General features: G+C 40.0%; 1 protein-coding gene across 4 annotated transcripts; it reads left to right on the top strand.

Annotated features, from left to right (window-relative positions):
* MAFG (MAF bZIP transcription factor G) lies at positions 1 to 14,045 on the top strand. 4 transcript variants are annotated; one of them, XM_070937636.1, is made up of 4 exons: positions 1 to 48; positions 7,388 to 7,449; positions 7,530 to 7,822; positions 13,214 to 14,045. In XM_070937636.1, exons 2-4 carry the CDS (start codon positions 7,414 to 7,416, stop codon positions 13,371 to 13,373), a joined length of 489 nt encoding a protein of 162 aa, XP_070793737.1. In that variant the 5' UTR covers positions 1 to 48; positions 7,388 to 7,413; the 3' UTR covers positions 13,374 to 14,045. The 4 variants fall into 4 exon arrangements, with proteins under 4 accessions (XP_070793737.1, XP_070793738.1, XP_070793735.1 ...); XM_070937637.1 differs by lacking the exon at positions 1 to 48 and adding an exon at positions 506 to 585 and having other exon boundaries at positions 7,530 to 14,045; XM_070937634.1 differs by lacking the exon at positions 1 to 48 and adding an exon at positions 785 to 881 and having other exon boundaries at positions 7,530 to 14,045.
* The last annotated feature ends 1,884 nt before the right edge of the window (positions 14,046 to 15,929 follow it).

The raw sequence follows: 15,929 nt of genomic DNA on the forward strand, positions 1-15,929 counted from the left end.
CCCTCCCCGCCCCGGACCCCCCCCCCCTCCGGAGGCACCGAGCGGAGGGTGAGAGCTTGCACGGGGCGGTCCAGGGCCCCGGATCCCCTTTGGAGGAGTGGGGGTGGGGAGGAAGGCTAGTGACCCCCCCTCCCCAGCAAGAGCGGGAGGAAGAAAGAAAGGAAAGGGAGGTGGAGAAGGGAGGAGGAGGAGGAGGAGAAGCAAAAGGGAATTAATGCGTGTGTGTATGTGTGTGTGGGGGGTGTTGGGGATCCCTTAGTGAAGACTGCTCCTTTCCCCGGACGATCGGCTTCTGGAGTTGCATTCCTCCCCGCGGTGTTTATTTTTGGAAAAAAGCGCCTCCTGCTCTGGACTGTGGCTGTTCGGGAGCGCGATCGCGGCTACCTCGCTCTCTCTCCCCCCCCCTCCAACCCGGCTGTTCCCACCCGGGAATGTTCTGGCGGGCTCGGCGGAGGGTGCGTGTGTGTCAGGGCGGGGAGGCTGAGAGGGCGAGGTGAGCCTGGCGGGGACCGTATTCCACCCGCCGAGCTTCGTTCCTCCCGTCTCCTCCTCCGCTTGCCGACTTCCTTTTTCCGCGGCTGACAGGTGGGTGGGTTTCCCTCCTCCCCCCCCTCCCTGCCCGTTTCCTTCTGGAGTGGGTCTGCGGCGTGGGTGGCCGTCCTTGTTGCCCGCGGCGGCAGGTCGCGCGGGAGAGAGAAATGCCGTCGCTCCCCGGCTCTCCCCTTTTTTCCGGGATCGTCGTGATGGTTTGAGTTTGCCTTCTGCGGAGGTGGGGTGGGAAGAAGAAGAAGAAGAAGAAGTCGGGCCCTTCTCCGCTTGTTCTTGGACTACCTAAGCGTTGAGTGCGCTCTCACCATCCGGGAAAGTAGCCGGGGAGGGAGGTAAGCTCTTTCCCCGCACGCCGAAAGTCTCTGTGTGTGTGTGTGTGTGTGCGGCTCCGAGGACGTGCAGCCATGTCTGCGAGTGTGAAAAGGGCTTGCCGTGCTGACTCATCAGGTGTCTGGGAACGGAGGAAAGGGCCGAATGTTTTTGGGGTGGGGCTGAGGAGGGACGGGGGGGGTTGTTTCACAGAGTGTACGGATGAGGTGGACTGAATTACCCCGTTGTATCTCCTGGCTGCAGCCTTCTGTGTGCAGAGTCCAGACACTGCTGACTCATCAACATGAGGTCACCCATAAGTATATGCTGCACACACACACACACACACACACACACACACACACACACACACACACACACACACACACACAGAGGAATGGGGGCTAACTAGGGTTAAGGGGATGCGGCAAAGGAAAAAGGGGAACCCAAACAGATAATCTGCTGATTCATCATTTTGTGGGGTAGTCAGACTTGACCTCAGATCCCCTTTCTTTCAGCTATTTGTCTGTAAGTCCCTGTGACGGTTGCTGACCCTTAGCATTACTGTAGTGCTGTGTGTATTTGTAGTGAACAAGAAGGTAGGGGAGGGTGTGAATATGATGAACTTGGTAAAAACGGTTTATGGGGCCATTGGGAATCCTTCGGGGAATGAATTGAGAGGGCTGCTGAGGTGTCCTAATACTTTCTGTGCACACACTCTTGTTTTGGATAGTAAAATTGTAGGTCCTGAAAACCATAGCTTTATGAGAACGCTCCTTCTGTTGTACCTCATGTTGTCTCTTAGACAAACAATGTTTTTAAGAGCTCTGGAAAATTTTTTTGGCATATTGTTTTGCAGAAATGCAAAGGACATAGAAATGCAGTTCTGGATGGCTCATTTGTATACCAAAGCACAGATGTGCAACAAGTGCATCCGGTTCTCTGTTGAGTCCCTTCTGGGAAATTCTCACAGCAGAGCTCTTCCATTCTCACCTACAGAGGGCAGTTTGTCCTCTGTCAGTCTGATAATGCTTAGGTATTAATGGGAATATAAATAAATTTGAATAGTGAAGGCATACTAATTATCTGTAAATGAATTGCAGGTAAAAGAGCTAGCCATTTTAGACTGATGTCTTTTCAACCGAGATTTTTTTTCTTGTGATTCTAAAATAAAATTTAATTGTTTTCTGTGATACATCTATTTTGAGAAAAATGAATAGTTAAGATATTATAAACCAGTCATATCTGATATAGAGCAAAGATAATTAAGTGGACATAATTTAAAAATTGAAGTGCCCCTCACTATTTATTATCTCAAATTGGAGATAAATAGGCCAGAAGACATAAGTGCTGAAATTATTCAACTAACTCAATGTGCATTGACTATTTACAGAATTGTAATTCCTTATGTGACTTGTTGCTCACAGAAACTGTGATTTATTCAGAAACAGAAATTCATAGATATGAAGGGAGCTTTGTTTTTTATATAAAAATGAGTTTCAATTATAGGAATGATATGAGGCTGACAGTCTTCTAGATATGTAGGAAAAGTGGAATTTTGATTTCCATTCTGCTGAGTAAGAGGTACAGTGGTAGAAAGCAAGTTGAAACATTAGGTACATTTGGGAGACTTTGCCTGAGGCAAGTCATGTTGATTTGGAGGAGGCTATATTCCCTAGTGATGGTATCTTTCTGGATATTTTACAGGGCAAGCATTTTCTTCTACATTCTTTTGCCCAGTTAAGAGCACTAGCTAAAATGTCAATGTAAGTTTAGGAAGCTAATTGGGAAGTTATTTGTAGACAAGTTTCTGTAAATGTATGAACAGCAGAGACATATACATGTAGATGGGAACAAGATAGTGTCAACACTGCTTTTTACACTACACATGTGGGAAAACCTCTTACATGGGTATACCCTCCAGCTTCTGATTCTCCCCTGTAGCCTGTTTTCTTTTTCATCTCTTAAAGTTTTTTTTCTTCTTCCAATGATAGTGCTGCCTTTACTGCTGGAATGGGTGATGTCATTCTGTTTACACTAGTTTGATGGCATAGCGCGCTGAACCAGGAATGTTGAGAATGGGGCCTGTGTTGAATCATGCACTCTGCTGTCAGCTCTGTTGTAAGCAAAGAATTGGCGGCACTTGTGCTGAGTGCAGGCCTTTTGGACTTCTGGCAAAATGTGTTGAGGTTGCACTTTTTTTCCTTTACAGCCGTCGTACTTGGCACTTTTCAGTGTGATCTTTCTTCGGGAAGCTGTCAAAAAGCTGAGAAATCAGCAGTCTAGGGAGTTAGACCAAGTTTGTCTCTGTCTGGATGCCAATTCTCTCTGGCTGTCCTTCTTGCAAAATATTCACAAGTGCAGCTTCTGTGCAGGGCTGTAAAAAAACTTTGTATATATTCTAATTCAGGCATAATACAGAATGTGAAAATTTTCATAGATTTTTTTTCCACTTAATCATCACTTTCCTCAGGGTTTTTTTTTATGAACGATGGAAATGAATCTTTCTACGATTGAATCTATATGATATCTGATATTGATAACTAATGTTATACTCCTTGTATTAAAAGATTCTTAATTTGTAGAAGTTTAGGACAAACGAACCTTTTTTGTGTTTGACTCTCAGAGCTACTGGACCTAATATTTCTACACAGCAATCTATGCCGATCACTTTTAACAATGAAGATCAGCTCCAGTCAATTTTCCATCCTTTTGTGCAATCTTCTCACTTCCCACTTCCCACATGTTAATTGCTTTCCTAAGCATTAATACTGATATGTACTAGAAGTGCAGTACTTGCCCTATGAAGAGCCTCACTAAATCCAGGCAGTTAATCTTTTGTATACTCTCCTACTAGGCAACATTTCCTTGGGATTTTTTATTGATTGTCACTAATGCTAGCAAAGTGATTCTTAAGGCTCTGACCTGTACTGGATTTACAGTATGATACCAAATCTGTTTTTGGTCATGCAGTTTGGTTGTGTTGCCTGTGTTCATATTTCTCTCACATGAGCGTTAGCAATGGTACTTAAACTGACATGTCATAGATAAAACCTATATAGGAAAGAAGTGTAGGTTAGATTTGACTTTTCATTGAATAGGTGACATCCCTTGCTTTGTTTAAAGTTTTGTTCCTGATTCCTATGGCTGCATATGGCTTTTAGATAAAGCTGGAAAATTTATATATATATATACATAAAAATTGGTGAATGTACAGTAGTTGTGTCTGCCCCAGTGTGTACTTAACCAATATTTCAAGCAGTGTTACAGTAATGGAAACATTCTTCCTCTTGTAATTTTTTTCTAATCAAAAAACATGGTTATTGGTTACTGACTATGGTACCCACATACTTAAGATACTGATTCCCAAATTGTGGGTCTAAAACTTTTTGATAGTAAAGCACAGTAAACTGTACAGTACAGTATGTGTCTTACTGTACAATTAATCAGTGACTGTAGCCATGTCTTTTGGGCACAAGAATTCGGCTTGTCATCAATTTCCAGTGCTCTAGGAGTATCTGAGTTGTTTGCTGGCTTATTAGTGATCTTGGAAAGCGCTGAAGCCATCCCTTCTGGGGTGCTGCTCGGGGACCTTTTTTTTTTTTTTTTGCTTTTGCTGACACTAGCTTGTCTTGGTTCTTTGCTATAAATGTGAACTGATGTTTTATACACTCAGCAAACAAGAACTCCGTTGCTGTGGAAGAGGCATTTATTATGTAAATACTGATGATATGCTTGGATGAGTAAAATGTAATCCGCATCCATGTAGTTTTGCTATGGAGGTGGTATATTATTCCCTGAGATGTCTTTTGGCTTGATGTCTAGCCCCATGAAATGCTTTGATGGTCTCCCACATTTTATTTTATTTTATTTTATTTTATTTTATTTTATTTTATTTTATTTTATTTTATTTTATTTTATTTTATTTTATTTTATTATTTTATTTTATTTTATTTTATTTTATTTTATTTTATTTTATTTTATTTTATCAGATTTATATACCGCCCTTCTCCCTAAGGACTCAGGGCGGTGTACAGCCAAATAAAAACATAAAGTACAAACATTAAAATACTATTAAAAAGATATATATAAATTTGGCCCCGTAATTAAAAACAATAACAAACCAATTAAAAACATTTAAAAGAGTTAAGCCAGCCCTGCTTGCTGAAAAAAGGTTTTTCAGCATGAGCCCAGACCCTGCATAGCTTATTAGCATAGATATTGTCAGCCAGGTGCTGCCATGTGTGGAGGCACATGAGTGAGAGATAAACATAAAAATCCTTATCTATGGTGACTTCTCTGTGCTTGAGTTACCTCTGGCCATTTTTTTCCTTCCTTAAAAAGCATCTTTTTTGAGGGGTGTGGGGAGCAATTATTGAGGCATCTGATCTGTTCCAGAGGAATAATTAAAGGTAGTAAAGGTAATTTACAACATCTGATTCAGTGGTTTGGGGGAGCTATCAGGCCTTCTTTAAGAGAAAGTAACTATTCTTGCACATAGTTGAAGGTTGAATGGAAGTATTTGATTTTCTCTGTTTAGGAAACTGGTGGGTAGTTTTGGTTTACTCAAGACAGCCACAGTGAATGACAAGATTTCTCTATTTGTGATTATGTGTGTCTAAGAAAGAGCTCTTGTGAATTTAAGTACCTATTTTTCGGAGTATAAGACACACCTTTTCCCCCCCTAAAAGGCGGTGAAAATTTAGATGCGTCTTATACACCGAATGTAGCCCCGCCCATCACTGGCTCCCACCCTTTGGCCTCTGCCTCCCAGCACTTTACCTCCTTGCAGCAAACAGCAAGAAGAAACAGCTCCTTTTAGCTTCAGCACAGCCTAATTAGCACAAGTTGATTGGATCGGCCTCCTGACTCTCAGCTGTTTTGCGCAGGCCTCTGTTGCTTGCTGCAAGGAGATAAATTGCTGGAGCAGATTTTTTTTTTCCTTGTGCTAATCAAGCTATGCTGAAAACGAAAATGAAAGTAAAGCAGGCTGTTTGCTATAACGAGGCAAAATTGCTGGGAGGCAGAGGCAGATTTCTTTTTCTTGTTTTCCTCACCAAGAAAGGTAGTTGCGTCTTATAGTCCGGTGCATCTTATACTCCGAAATATACGGTAGTGGTTTCAGTAATGTAAGATTAATACAGATTAGTGTGTTCAGGTGATGTAAAATTGCTAGCAAATGTTTGTGTTATCTCAGAAAACTTGTATTTCTTGTGAATAATGATATTATAATTTCAATTGCCTCCATCCAAGACCTATATGATACATGCTAAAAGCATAAATGAGGACGCCTCATTCTCATAATTTTAAAATTTCTTTAAATTTTCCACTTTTGGAAGAACTTCTGAAATAATAAACAATAAGTTATCAGCAGCACATATTTCCTAAATAATGAGTTATCTGGAAATTTAGAACAATGCAACATGAATATATTAAGTCACAGGTGTCAAACTCGCCACGTCACGTTGCCGTCATGTAATGTTTCGCAATGTTTTTCCCATTTGCAGAGCTGGGGTGGGTGTGGTCTTCGCGTGACACATCTGGGCTGCGGGCCACCAGTTTGACACCCATGCAATAAGTGAATAGGTGATTTCATAAGAAGGGGGATGATTTTTATCTGCATCTCTAAAAAATTTGCTGTATCTCAGGTTATTTTTAGTCCTGTTGGTAAAATGGCAATGTGAAAGGAAGCAACTGGACAGGGAAACAAATGGAAATATTTAATTTCTGCATTGCTGCTCAGAATCCTACCCAGATGAATTTGTTTCTTTTTCCCAACTTTGTGTACTTACCATTGTTCTTCTATTAACATGCATGGGAAAAGCTAGTCAAAAAAAGACAGGTTATCAGAACCACAATAATAGATTTGTGTTCAGTAATGACTATTCAACTATAGTATATATAGTAATGTTTCCCATTATTCCCTCGTCTGTCCTTTCCTTCCATCCCCTTGTCTTGCTGTTCTGTTTTCTAGATAAATAAATGCTTCAGGCAGAATTGATTAATTGACATATTTTTTTAAATAGGGGGTATTCTTGAATACTTCTCCCTTACAAGGATGGGGGATATAGTGTTGCTTTGAACCCTATAAAGAGGAGTATATAAGGGTAATTCCTTGGCAACTGTCTTAGACTGCAGCTCTCTTCCTAGGCTGTACTGTAGTATAAGGCGTGCACTTTGAGCAAGGCTGCTAATATGCTGAGTCAGCATGACTGGCTCAGCACAGCCATGCAGGACCCTGGCTGCCAGGCTATTTTTAAATGTGGTTTCATCCTACTCCAGCTCCTCCCAAACTTCCAAATCTTCCTTTTCGTGAGCATTTGCTCTTAAGATTTATAGAAAGCTGTGGGGTTGGCAGAGACTGGACAGAATTTGTCAAGAGCTCATGTAAATCCCACAGTTGGTTCATGCTATATAGAGAATACCTGTATTTGGTGGTTCCTTTCTTGCCTAGTCTGGGTATATATAGCTGCTTTTGGATGATGTAGAACTTGACTTTGATAACATCTACCCATTTTGTATCTTACAGAATCTGATTGTGAAGGCTTGCGTGTTATGACGACCCCCAACAAAGGAAACAAAGCCTTGAAGGTAATAAGGCAAGACTTGGGGTTAGCTGGCCATGCATGCAACCAGAATTCCACTAAAGCATGTTTCTACGGTCTCTGCAGGTGAAGCGGGAGCCAGGGGAGAATGGGACCAGCTTGACAGATGAAGAGCTGGTGACCATGTCTGTACGAGAGTTGAACCAGCATCTGCGGGGCTTATCTAAGGAAGAGATAATCCAACTCAAGCAACGCCGCCGGACCCTGAAGAACAGAGGCTATGCTGCCAGCTGCCGGGTCAAGAGGGTAACACAGAAGGAAGAGTTGGAGAAACAGAAGGCAGAACTTCAGCAGGAAGTGGAGAAGCTGGCTTCAGAGAATGCTAGCATGAAAATGGAACTTGATGCCCTGCGTTCCAAGTACGAGGCACTGCAGAACTTCGCCCGGACCGTTGCCCGGAGCCCTGTCACCCCTGCCCGGGGCCCACTTGCTTCCAGCATGGGGCCCCTTGTTCCCGGCAAAGTTGCCACCACCAGCGTTATCACAATAGTTAAATCCAAAACGGACGCCCGGTCTTAGTGAAACGAGCACTGCCTGGGCTTGTCTGTGCAGGGCAGTTAGGCACAAAGCTCATCCGGAATCCCCAAAGCACAACCCTCTCCCAGATGGCCTAGCCCACACAGGCACACGCTGGCCTGCTTGTCACTGCAGTTGCTTTGTTTTTAGCTTGTTCTGGTTGGTGTGACATGGTAACGCAACCTTTCCATTGTGAACAGAACCGTCCACCTAGTGTGTTCTGAAAACGGAAGCTGAAGGACCTCAGTACTCTTGCCAAAGAGATTTTCAGCAGCATGGAATCCATTCTTGGGTAGGAATAACCCAAAGGGGAGGGAAGAGGTCATAGAGAGTTGGAAGATCTACTGTCAGTGATGACTTCAATACCGTTCTTCCAGGGTTGAGTCAGCTGTCCAGTCTGCTGCTTGTAAATTGCTTGGTATCAGGGGGGTAGTTTGTGTAACCATTTTTATATTACCATCTAGTTGCACCTTTTAGGTTTGAAGATGGGATTCCTTAGGACTCTTCCTGAAGGAGAGGGAAGTGGGGAAACAGCTATTTCCTGCAGAGGAAGGAAAGTAGCCAGGAATGAGCACGGTTGTATCTACGTACCAGACGAAGTGGGTTACATTGCAGTGACCACAGGCCGGTTTTGTGCCTAATGTGTTGCACTGAACAAGACCAAAATCACTAGTTGTTTTCTGTGTTTGGAGAGTATCCAGTGTCTCTAGTGTGATGGTTTACACAACTAGTTTATGTAGTTTAAATAGCCCTTTATTTAAAAGAGAAGCATTCATTTAAAGAGTTATTAAATGATCTAAGTTTCAAATCTACAATTCGGTGAAGCACTTCTATTGAACAGTCTCCCTTTAGCCTGAGAAGGTGAGAATATATGATTGCCATATTCTTGGGAGACAGAAAATGCAAATTTTAAAAGTTTCTCGTTAAGTCTTTGTGGCTCTGAGGTTGGTTTTTATAAAGAGTTATTAGACTTTTATTTATAAATAACATAGGAAAAAAAAACAAAAAAAGAGGCTAGTCCTGTTTGATATCTTTTTGCAATTGTACCGAAAGTGACTTATTCTTGAATTCCCCATCTGCTTCTTTTGTATTCCTGTTGTATTTAGTTGTCTGTGCTCTGAGGTCTTTTGTGGCGCTGTGACGTGATGGTGCCAGTGGCCACTTTGCTATGTGGGTGTCCTGTGAGCATTCGTTCGGCTTTCCCAGGGCTGAGTGCAGGTTTTCTGGGGCATTTGCCAGTAGACCTTCTCAAAGGTTTTGTCTCATGAGAAAAATTATCTGAATCTGAAGCCTGAAAAGAATGAGTTCTTTTAAGAGGTTAACTAAACTGCTTAATGATAGCTGGCAGACAGTGTTGCATTATATCATGTCACTTGTATTACAATTGCCAAAAAAAAAAATTATTATTATTTTTTTTTGGCTGGGACTGGGTGTTCCTAAAGGTTGAATCCAGAGTTGCAATGGTAATGGGTTAGAAGGGATCACTCCTGTTAATGTAGGAATATGAAACAATTTACAGCATATCATACAAAGGGTCCACAAAATATGTTTTCTAGGGTTGGATTGTATGTAGCATTTGCAAAGATCCACTATTGTGGCAGGATTCTTTTTCTGGTAATACCACAGAGATTTTGTTACCTCTTACCTGTTTCCTTCTATGTTTAGCATGTTGAACATTACATAGGGATCTAAGCCAGAAACTCAACAAGGTCTAAAGAGTATGTCAACATGACCCAGGGAAGTTCAAATTCATTGTTTTACCTTCTGGATACATAGTTTATGAGGAAACCTAATCTAGTTTCTGTGAAAGAGCTAGTCATTACAGACAAAGAAAGTTGCTTTACCTTCTCTGTTGCTTGCCTTGTAATTGGCTACAGGGAGGGAGTGATGGGTGTGTTACCAAGAGGAACATGTGAGTTTGTATCTAGGTGGGCACTTGACCTTTTGCTCAGAAAATTGGCCATCAGAATGAGCACAATTATTGACAGCTGGTAAGCATTGAGTACTGGCCTATTCAGAACACTTGAGATCACCATATTTGGCCATTTTCTAGTTAACAGATACTAGAATCTGTTTTAATGACATAGCTAGTGAATTCTGGAAATTTCCACAGCTGAGACTGGGCTCAAAAACCTCTTGCAGCTTTTCAAAAACTTCCAACTCTTAAGTCTCAGTGGTTAGAAAGAAAAAGTAGCTTTAATAACTTTTAAAGCAGAGTTAATAAATTCAAATATGCTCTAAGGCAAGTTCATATCCAGAAAGAACTATTCACAAAAATCAGCTGAGAATCCATTCCTTGAAAATGATATTCCTGATATCTATTAACTGGCAAAGTTTTGCTGCCTAGAGTATGCTGGAGGGAAAAAAGGCTTTTAATGAGGACTTGCCTTCAAAATATCTTCATATCTGCTGGAACTCCCTTTTTTCTCACTGTAAGACCACTATCCTCTGCAGACTATTCTCCTGAAACGGAGGGAAGAGCACTAGTTCCTTACAATATCTCAGCTGCCCTTTTGACACAGTAGATTGGAGGTGTTTTTAATTGTTTTTTGTGCTATTCTTGGCATATTTAAATTACAGATGTGCAAAATACGACTGAGGGATACATAGGCACTAAGAACAGCAAATGTCAGAGAAAGAGAAAAATAAAGTGCTTTAATGTGAACATGCACTTCCCCTGGCTCCAGAATCTACCCAAAAATCACCATTGCCACATTAGTTGCTACTTTTTATTTTAGATTTAAAAGGAATGGATCACAGGTTGCTGCATACAATAGCAGTTATTACTAAGCCTTGCCTTACTAAGGCGTGTAGGTTTCTGATCTTAAAAACTACCTGTCTTAAATAAATTGCTCTGAGCAATGTTGATGTTAGTAAAATCTGATAATTCCCCCTGGGGTATGTTTTATCACTGCTAATTTGAAAGACTTAGAAACCAATGCAGATCTGTGCGGAATTACTAGAGCCAGAAATTTCTTACGTTTAATTGTTCCATATCACACTACCTCCTTGCATCTTTCTTTCCATCCTTAAGCTGTCGATAATTTCTTCCCTTCATTGCCTTCCACTTTCTAGTCCTTGCCAAAGAAGTCCAAATTCTGTGAAAACCAAACAATTGTAACTGAAATAAGCAATATTTATGCTTTCATGTCAAACATGCAAATAAAAATGTATAATTGGGATTTTCTCACCATCAAATTTATAAACGAGAGGTCAGTTCTGGATTGAATTTTTAGGTCTCCTGGTCATAGCTTCCTTTGAGAGTTGCATGAAATGCATTTATGTCACCTGGATGGATGGATGAGGAAACAACTCTTATATCTGAGCTTTAATTCAAGAATTTGTCCCTCCATTGTTTGGCATGCTTCTCTGTGCCATGTTTGCACGTTGCCCCAAGGAAAGCAAGACAAAGACATTGGTGATAGTTCCATACTGTCAAAATAGAGTTCTGTGTTGGACTGCATTTCTGAAATAGGAATTTTTCAGCCAGATGAATAGTTTTGGATCTCTTCAGTTCCATGACCATATATCATCTTAGACATTTCTTGATTGGCAATCCTTAGAATTGACTAAATCGTGTTTTTTTTTTATGCTTCTTCTTCCGGGGTTGCTTGTTTTACAATCAAGATCCTAGATGCCGTGAGAAGCCTCTGATAAAGAAAGCCCGTCCTCTGGGATTTTATAAGAGTGGCTAGGTTGGTTTTTGTAGCAAAATTAATAGTGTCCTGGCACTTTAAAAACTATTACATCATCTTTTGTGGATTAGAATTTACTTCCATCAGATCCATGCGATGATATCAAATTGGCTTTGATATATGTGTATAAATACAACTATCCAGACACATTTTAGATATAAAAAAGTACAGACTAATAATTTTATTAAACCTTATATACACACATACATTAATACTATAGTTTCCATTTTCTGCAAAGTTAGTAACAAACATTACAAGGTATCGATATTATCTGCATTAGTCTGTGGTCACTAAAAATGTTAAAATATATTTGAAGTGCAATCTATATTTCTTGCAATTAGATTTTGACTATTCTTCCTACAGTAACAGTTTTCTCCATACAGTTTTCTCTGTATGCAGTATTAATTGGCCAATTTGTGGTAATACTTCATCTACTGAAGTTGACTTGTCCACATAAATCTATGCCATAATATATTTGCTTGTCTTTAAGGTGCCACAAGACTCAGTCTCTTCCTCTAAAGATGCGCCTTTTGCCCTTTTCCAGGCTAGATAAGTGAGATGGTATCTTCATCTGAATGGGTTGCAAGACATTCTTATAAGCAAATGGATATTTATTGAGCAAATCTGGCTCCAGAACTCAGTGGTAAATCTTCCAGCCGGAGGTGGGGGAGAAGACAAGGGAACCCTCCATACCTCCCAGCTTCCTTTACTCTCAGTCTGTCTCCTAGTGTTCATGGGTTTTGTTTTTTTCTGTCCTAGATTCCCCTCTCAAGCCCTTGCCCCTCAATTTGTTTTCTGGTATATAGCATCCAGAGTGTGATGGTTCTTGTTTTATAGGTGACTGTTTGGTTTTCCTGCTGTGAAGGGTGTTTTTGTTTTGTTGTTTTGTTTTGAATGGGGCATTTTGCTTGATGCAACAGGTTAGGGAGCGTTGCTTTCTACCTGGATGCAGAAAAGCTCCGTGAAGTAGCATTCTGTCCTCATGTGGCTGGCTTTGGGTGGGTGGGAAAGGTAGGGTTGTTTTATGTCGTGGTGAATTATGTAAAAGTGATATTTTGGATAATGAAACAACTTTTTCTTTCCAGAAAAACGCAAGAAAAACCTGCAGGCTAAGAACTGAGGAATGTGATGGTTAGCAATGGGTAGAGGCTACTCAGATGTTAGGTCCTTGAGGAACATGTTCCTGGGTGAAACAGATGCAGGAGCAGGAGGGAATGTACTACTGTGCATAGAAGACATTAAACATTTGTTGTTCCTTGTGTCCTTGATCAAGTTTTTGCATCTGCTGTACACTGGCACATCCCAGTGAAGTAGGATAGCATTTCACTATAATCTAGCAGTAAACAGAGCTGGCATATCTATATATTACTTTCACTTGGACTAGTAGTGTGTTCCAGTGGTACCCCTTGTCTTCTGTGCCAGTGAAGATAGAAGCACTTTCTGACAACTTGCCTTTCACCTCTTTCTGATATCTCAAACTGTATTTTGTTAGTAAAATAATTAATTAACGTGCAGGAATCTTCCTTTCTGGTTTAATAGCACTGCTGCCGTTTCCTGTAATATAACAGTGAATAGCTGTGACTGCTCATACAGAGGATTGCTCCTCCCTATTCAGAAAGGATCACGTGGTGGTCTAGCTGTGAGCTTCAGGCAAGTAGTTCTTCCAAGTACTGAGGACTTATTCCCCTTCCAGATGTGATATACAGTATATGTGAGCTCTAGCTGCTTGCAGCTGACACTTGCCTGAATGAGAGGCACTGCACAGTTGAGTGAGTAGTCTCCTGATTCCCAGTAAAGATGCGTCACTATTTGGCTATGCAAAGGTGTTTGGGATTCCCGTACAGTTTCAAGTGCTACTTGTCCTTGTCCTCACCTGCGGTTTGCTCTGAATTTATTACATCCTTTGTCAAACTGGAATATTATGGAGAAACTAAATTATATTTGGTGTACTTAATAAACTGAACTGATGGACTGCTCCTCCCTACTCTCCAAATGTTGAAGATAGTCCTTAAAAATATTAATTGAAATGACTTCACTACTGCTTTAAAATATTTGTTTAAAAGGTCAGGAAGGAACATTTTGATAATAAGAAATTCAGTCTCCAAAGCTGATACAACTGGAGATGAATTCTATATGTTAGGGGTGTAAAAGCATACTGTCATGTCCTGGGTCTCTCCTGTACAACAGTCGAGCCCAAGTAATTAATCAGTATTTATTGCTAAATTATTGTCCTTTTTCAATCTGTAGATAACTGTTGGGGATTTGTTGCCACAGCCCCAGTGGAGGTGTTGTTAATTTATTTATGTATATAGTGTATGTTGATATGAAGCATTCTTTATTTTGTATATGACCAATAAACATCTTTAAAGAGGCTGGCCCCTATGATATCACTGAGCAGGTTTGGGTTGCTAAACTTGTTCTGTTTCTGACAAGAACTTTTAAGATTTAACTGTTTGCATGCATTGTGTACATAATCTGCTCCCTGCTGCTTGAAAAGTCAAGTTAGTTTCTTATTTGGATTTGGAAATTTCCCAGGAATCCTTTCCAGCTCAAAACATTGGTGTGATTGTTTTATTATAAACTGTCCAGATTATTTGCCTCAGGGTTATATTTTTATTCGACATCCCTTTCCTCCAAGAATGAATAAGTTATATTCAATATTTTGTGGTGGATAAATATACTTATTCAAATAGCATATTCATAGGTCTTTATCTACTGTAGTACAGAAAAATACATATTGCTTTCTAGTGAAATCAGGTTACTGTCCTTTTACATTAATCTCCCTGTTTTTGGATTATTTCCGTACTTTAAAAATTTTAAAGCTTGAAATCATGCATTTAAATATGCAAATCTTTGGGTTTGTGCTCTAGGACTGACATATCTGGGTTGTAATAATCTAGATGACCACTAAACAACAAGAGGTAGCTATTTGCTGCCATGTAATGATTATCTAGATTTCTGCAGCTCAGATAAGGTAGGCAGGTTAGATTTTATATAGCATCTTATTTAAAAATTCAGTTATATTAAAACAACACTATTATTCAGGTTTGGTATGTGCTGGAGTTGGGCTAATACGTATAGGATTTAAGAGCAAAGTGAACATTTTTGTATTTATCAAGTATAGCATAATTATAGTGACCTGTTTTTTCTTTATTATGTATTTCTTAGCAGTGCCCATATCCAACATTGTTGATGGTTCTCTTCAACATTATTTATGTTTGAAAGAAACCTGTCAATACAAAAACAAACTAATACAAGAAACATTTCTGTGCTGATATTTCAGATTTCTCTTTCAGCACTCAACTAGACAAGGTCTAGTCTAAGATAGTGTGGCAAATAGCACTGTTCTATTTTATGTCAAAATGCATAATGGCATCTGAAGCAATGTAAAAACAAAATTATAAGAGCCTCTGTCCATTTCTGGTATTAAGAATGCAACATTTTCGTTTTCTACAGATCACATTAGCCTAATATGATGAAGAAAGAAAAAGGAATCTTGATATTATCTGGATCTGTGTAGTATGGGAAGCACATACCTCTAACAAAAGAGCAACTGGTAGTCAGCATTTAAAAATGGGTGCATTTACATGACCTATTTAAGCATGGTTCACTCAACCCAATTTGCTGCATTCACATGACATTGAACACAATTAACCCAAACCAACACCCTAAAGCTAAAGTGCTACAGTAAAGCTAAAATGCAGCTGACTGATTTGTGGTTCAGTAAGTTGTGCAAACATGGCCATTGGCAAGCTTACTTCAAAAAATGTGCACTTTTTTGCCTAATACAATCAATGGTAGGTTAACTTGTTGCTACAAGAGCTTTAAGCTTTCATGTAACAAATCCAAGGCAGTATGCAGCAAAAATAAAACAAGCAAAATCTCCAGGTCCTTTAAACGTTAAAGTATAAGCTTTTGCATACTAGTTCACAACACTAAAAATGGAGCGGTTGATGAAAGCTTATGCAGAACTTAGGGAGGCCCAAGAGTACAGTATTTTTAAACTTTCCCCTAATATGAGGCCTTTTTCTCACTGCCAAGTTTCCCTTTGTATTTTTTAATGCATTAAATAAGATGATATGATTGACTTTGGTCGTTGGATTTTGAAAGGAAAAAAAAATATTCCACTTTTTCTTACTCGAGTAAGACCAACAAAACGCTTAATTCTCATTAGTGAGTTAATGAGGATTAATTAATTAATGAGTTAATAGTTAATGAGTTAAATGCCCTGAGCAATGCTTTCCCCGTTATATTC

The sequence above is a fragment of the Pituophis catenifer genome, unplaced genomic scaffold (genome assembly GCF_029215685.1).
Source record: "Pituophis catenifer annectens isolate HBS135680 unplaced genomic scaffold, rPitCat1.0.hap2 SCAF_2, whole genome shotgun sequence".
NCBI classification, from domain to species: Eukaryota; Metazoa; Chordata; class Lepidosauria; order Squamata; family Colubridae; genus Pituophis; species Pituophis catenifer.

Bases quoted from the DNA above. Each gene is read 5' to 3' on its own strand.
- MAFG (XM_070937636.1), top strand. From the start codon at position 7,414: ATGACGACCCCCAACAAAGGAAACAAAGCCTTGAAG. The intron at 7,450-7,529 runs GTAATAAGGCAA...CGGTCTCTGCAG, and splicing joins AAGGAAACAAAGCCTTGAAG to GTGAAGCGGGAGCCAGGGGA. The intron at 7,823-13,213 runs GTACGAGGCACT...CTGGTTTAATAG, and splicing joins CTTGATGCCCTGCGTTCCAA to CACTGCTGCCGTTTCCTGTA.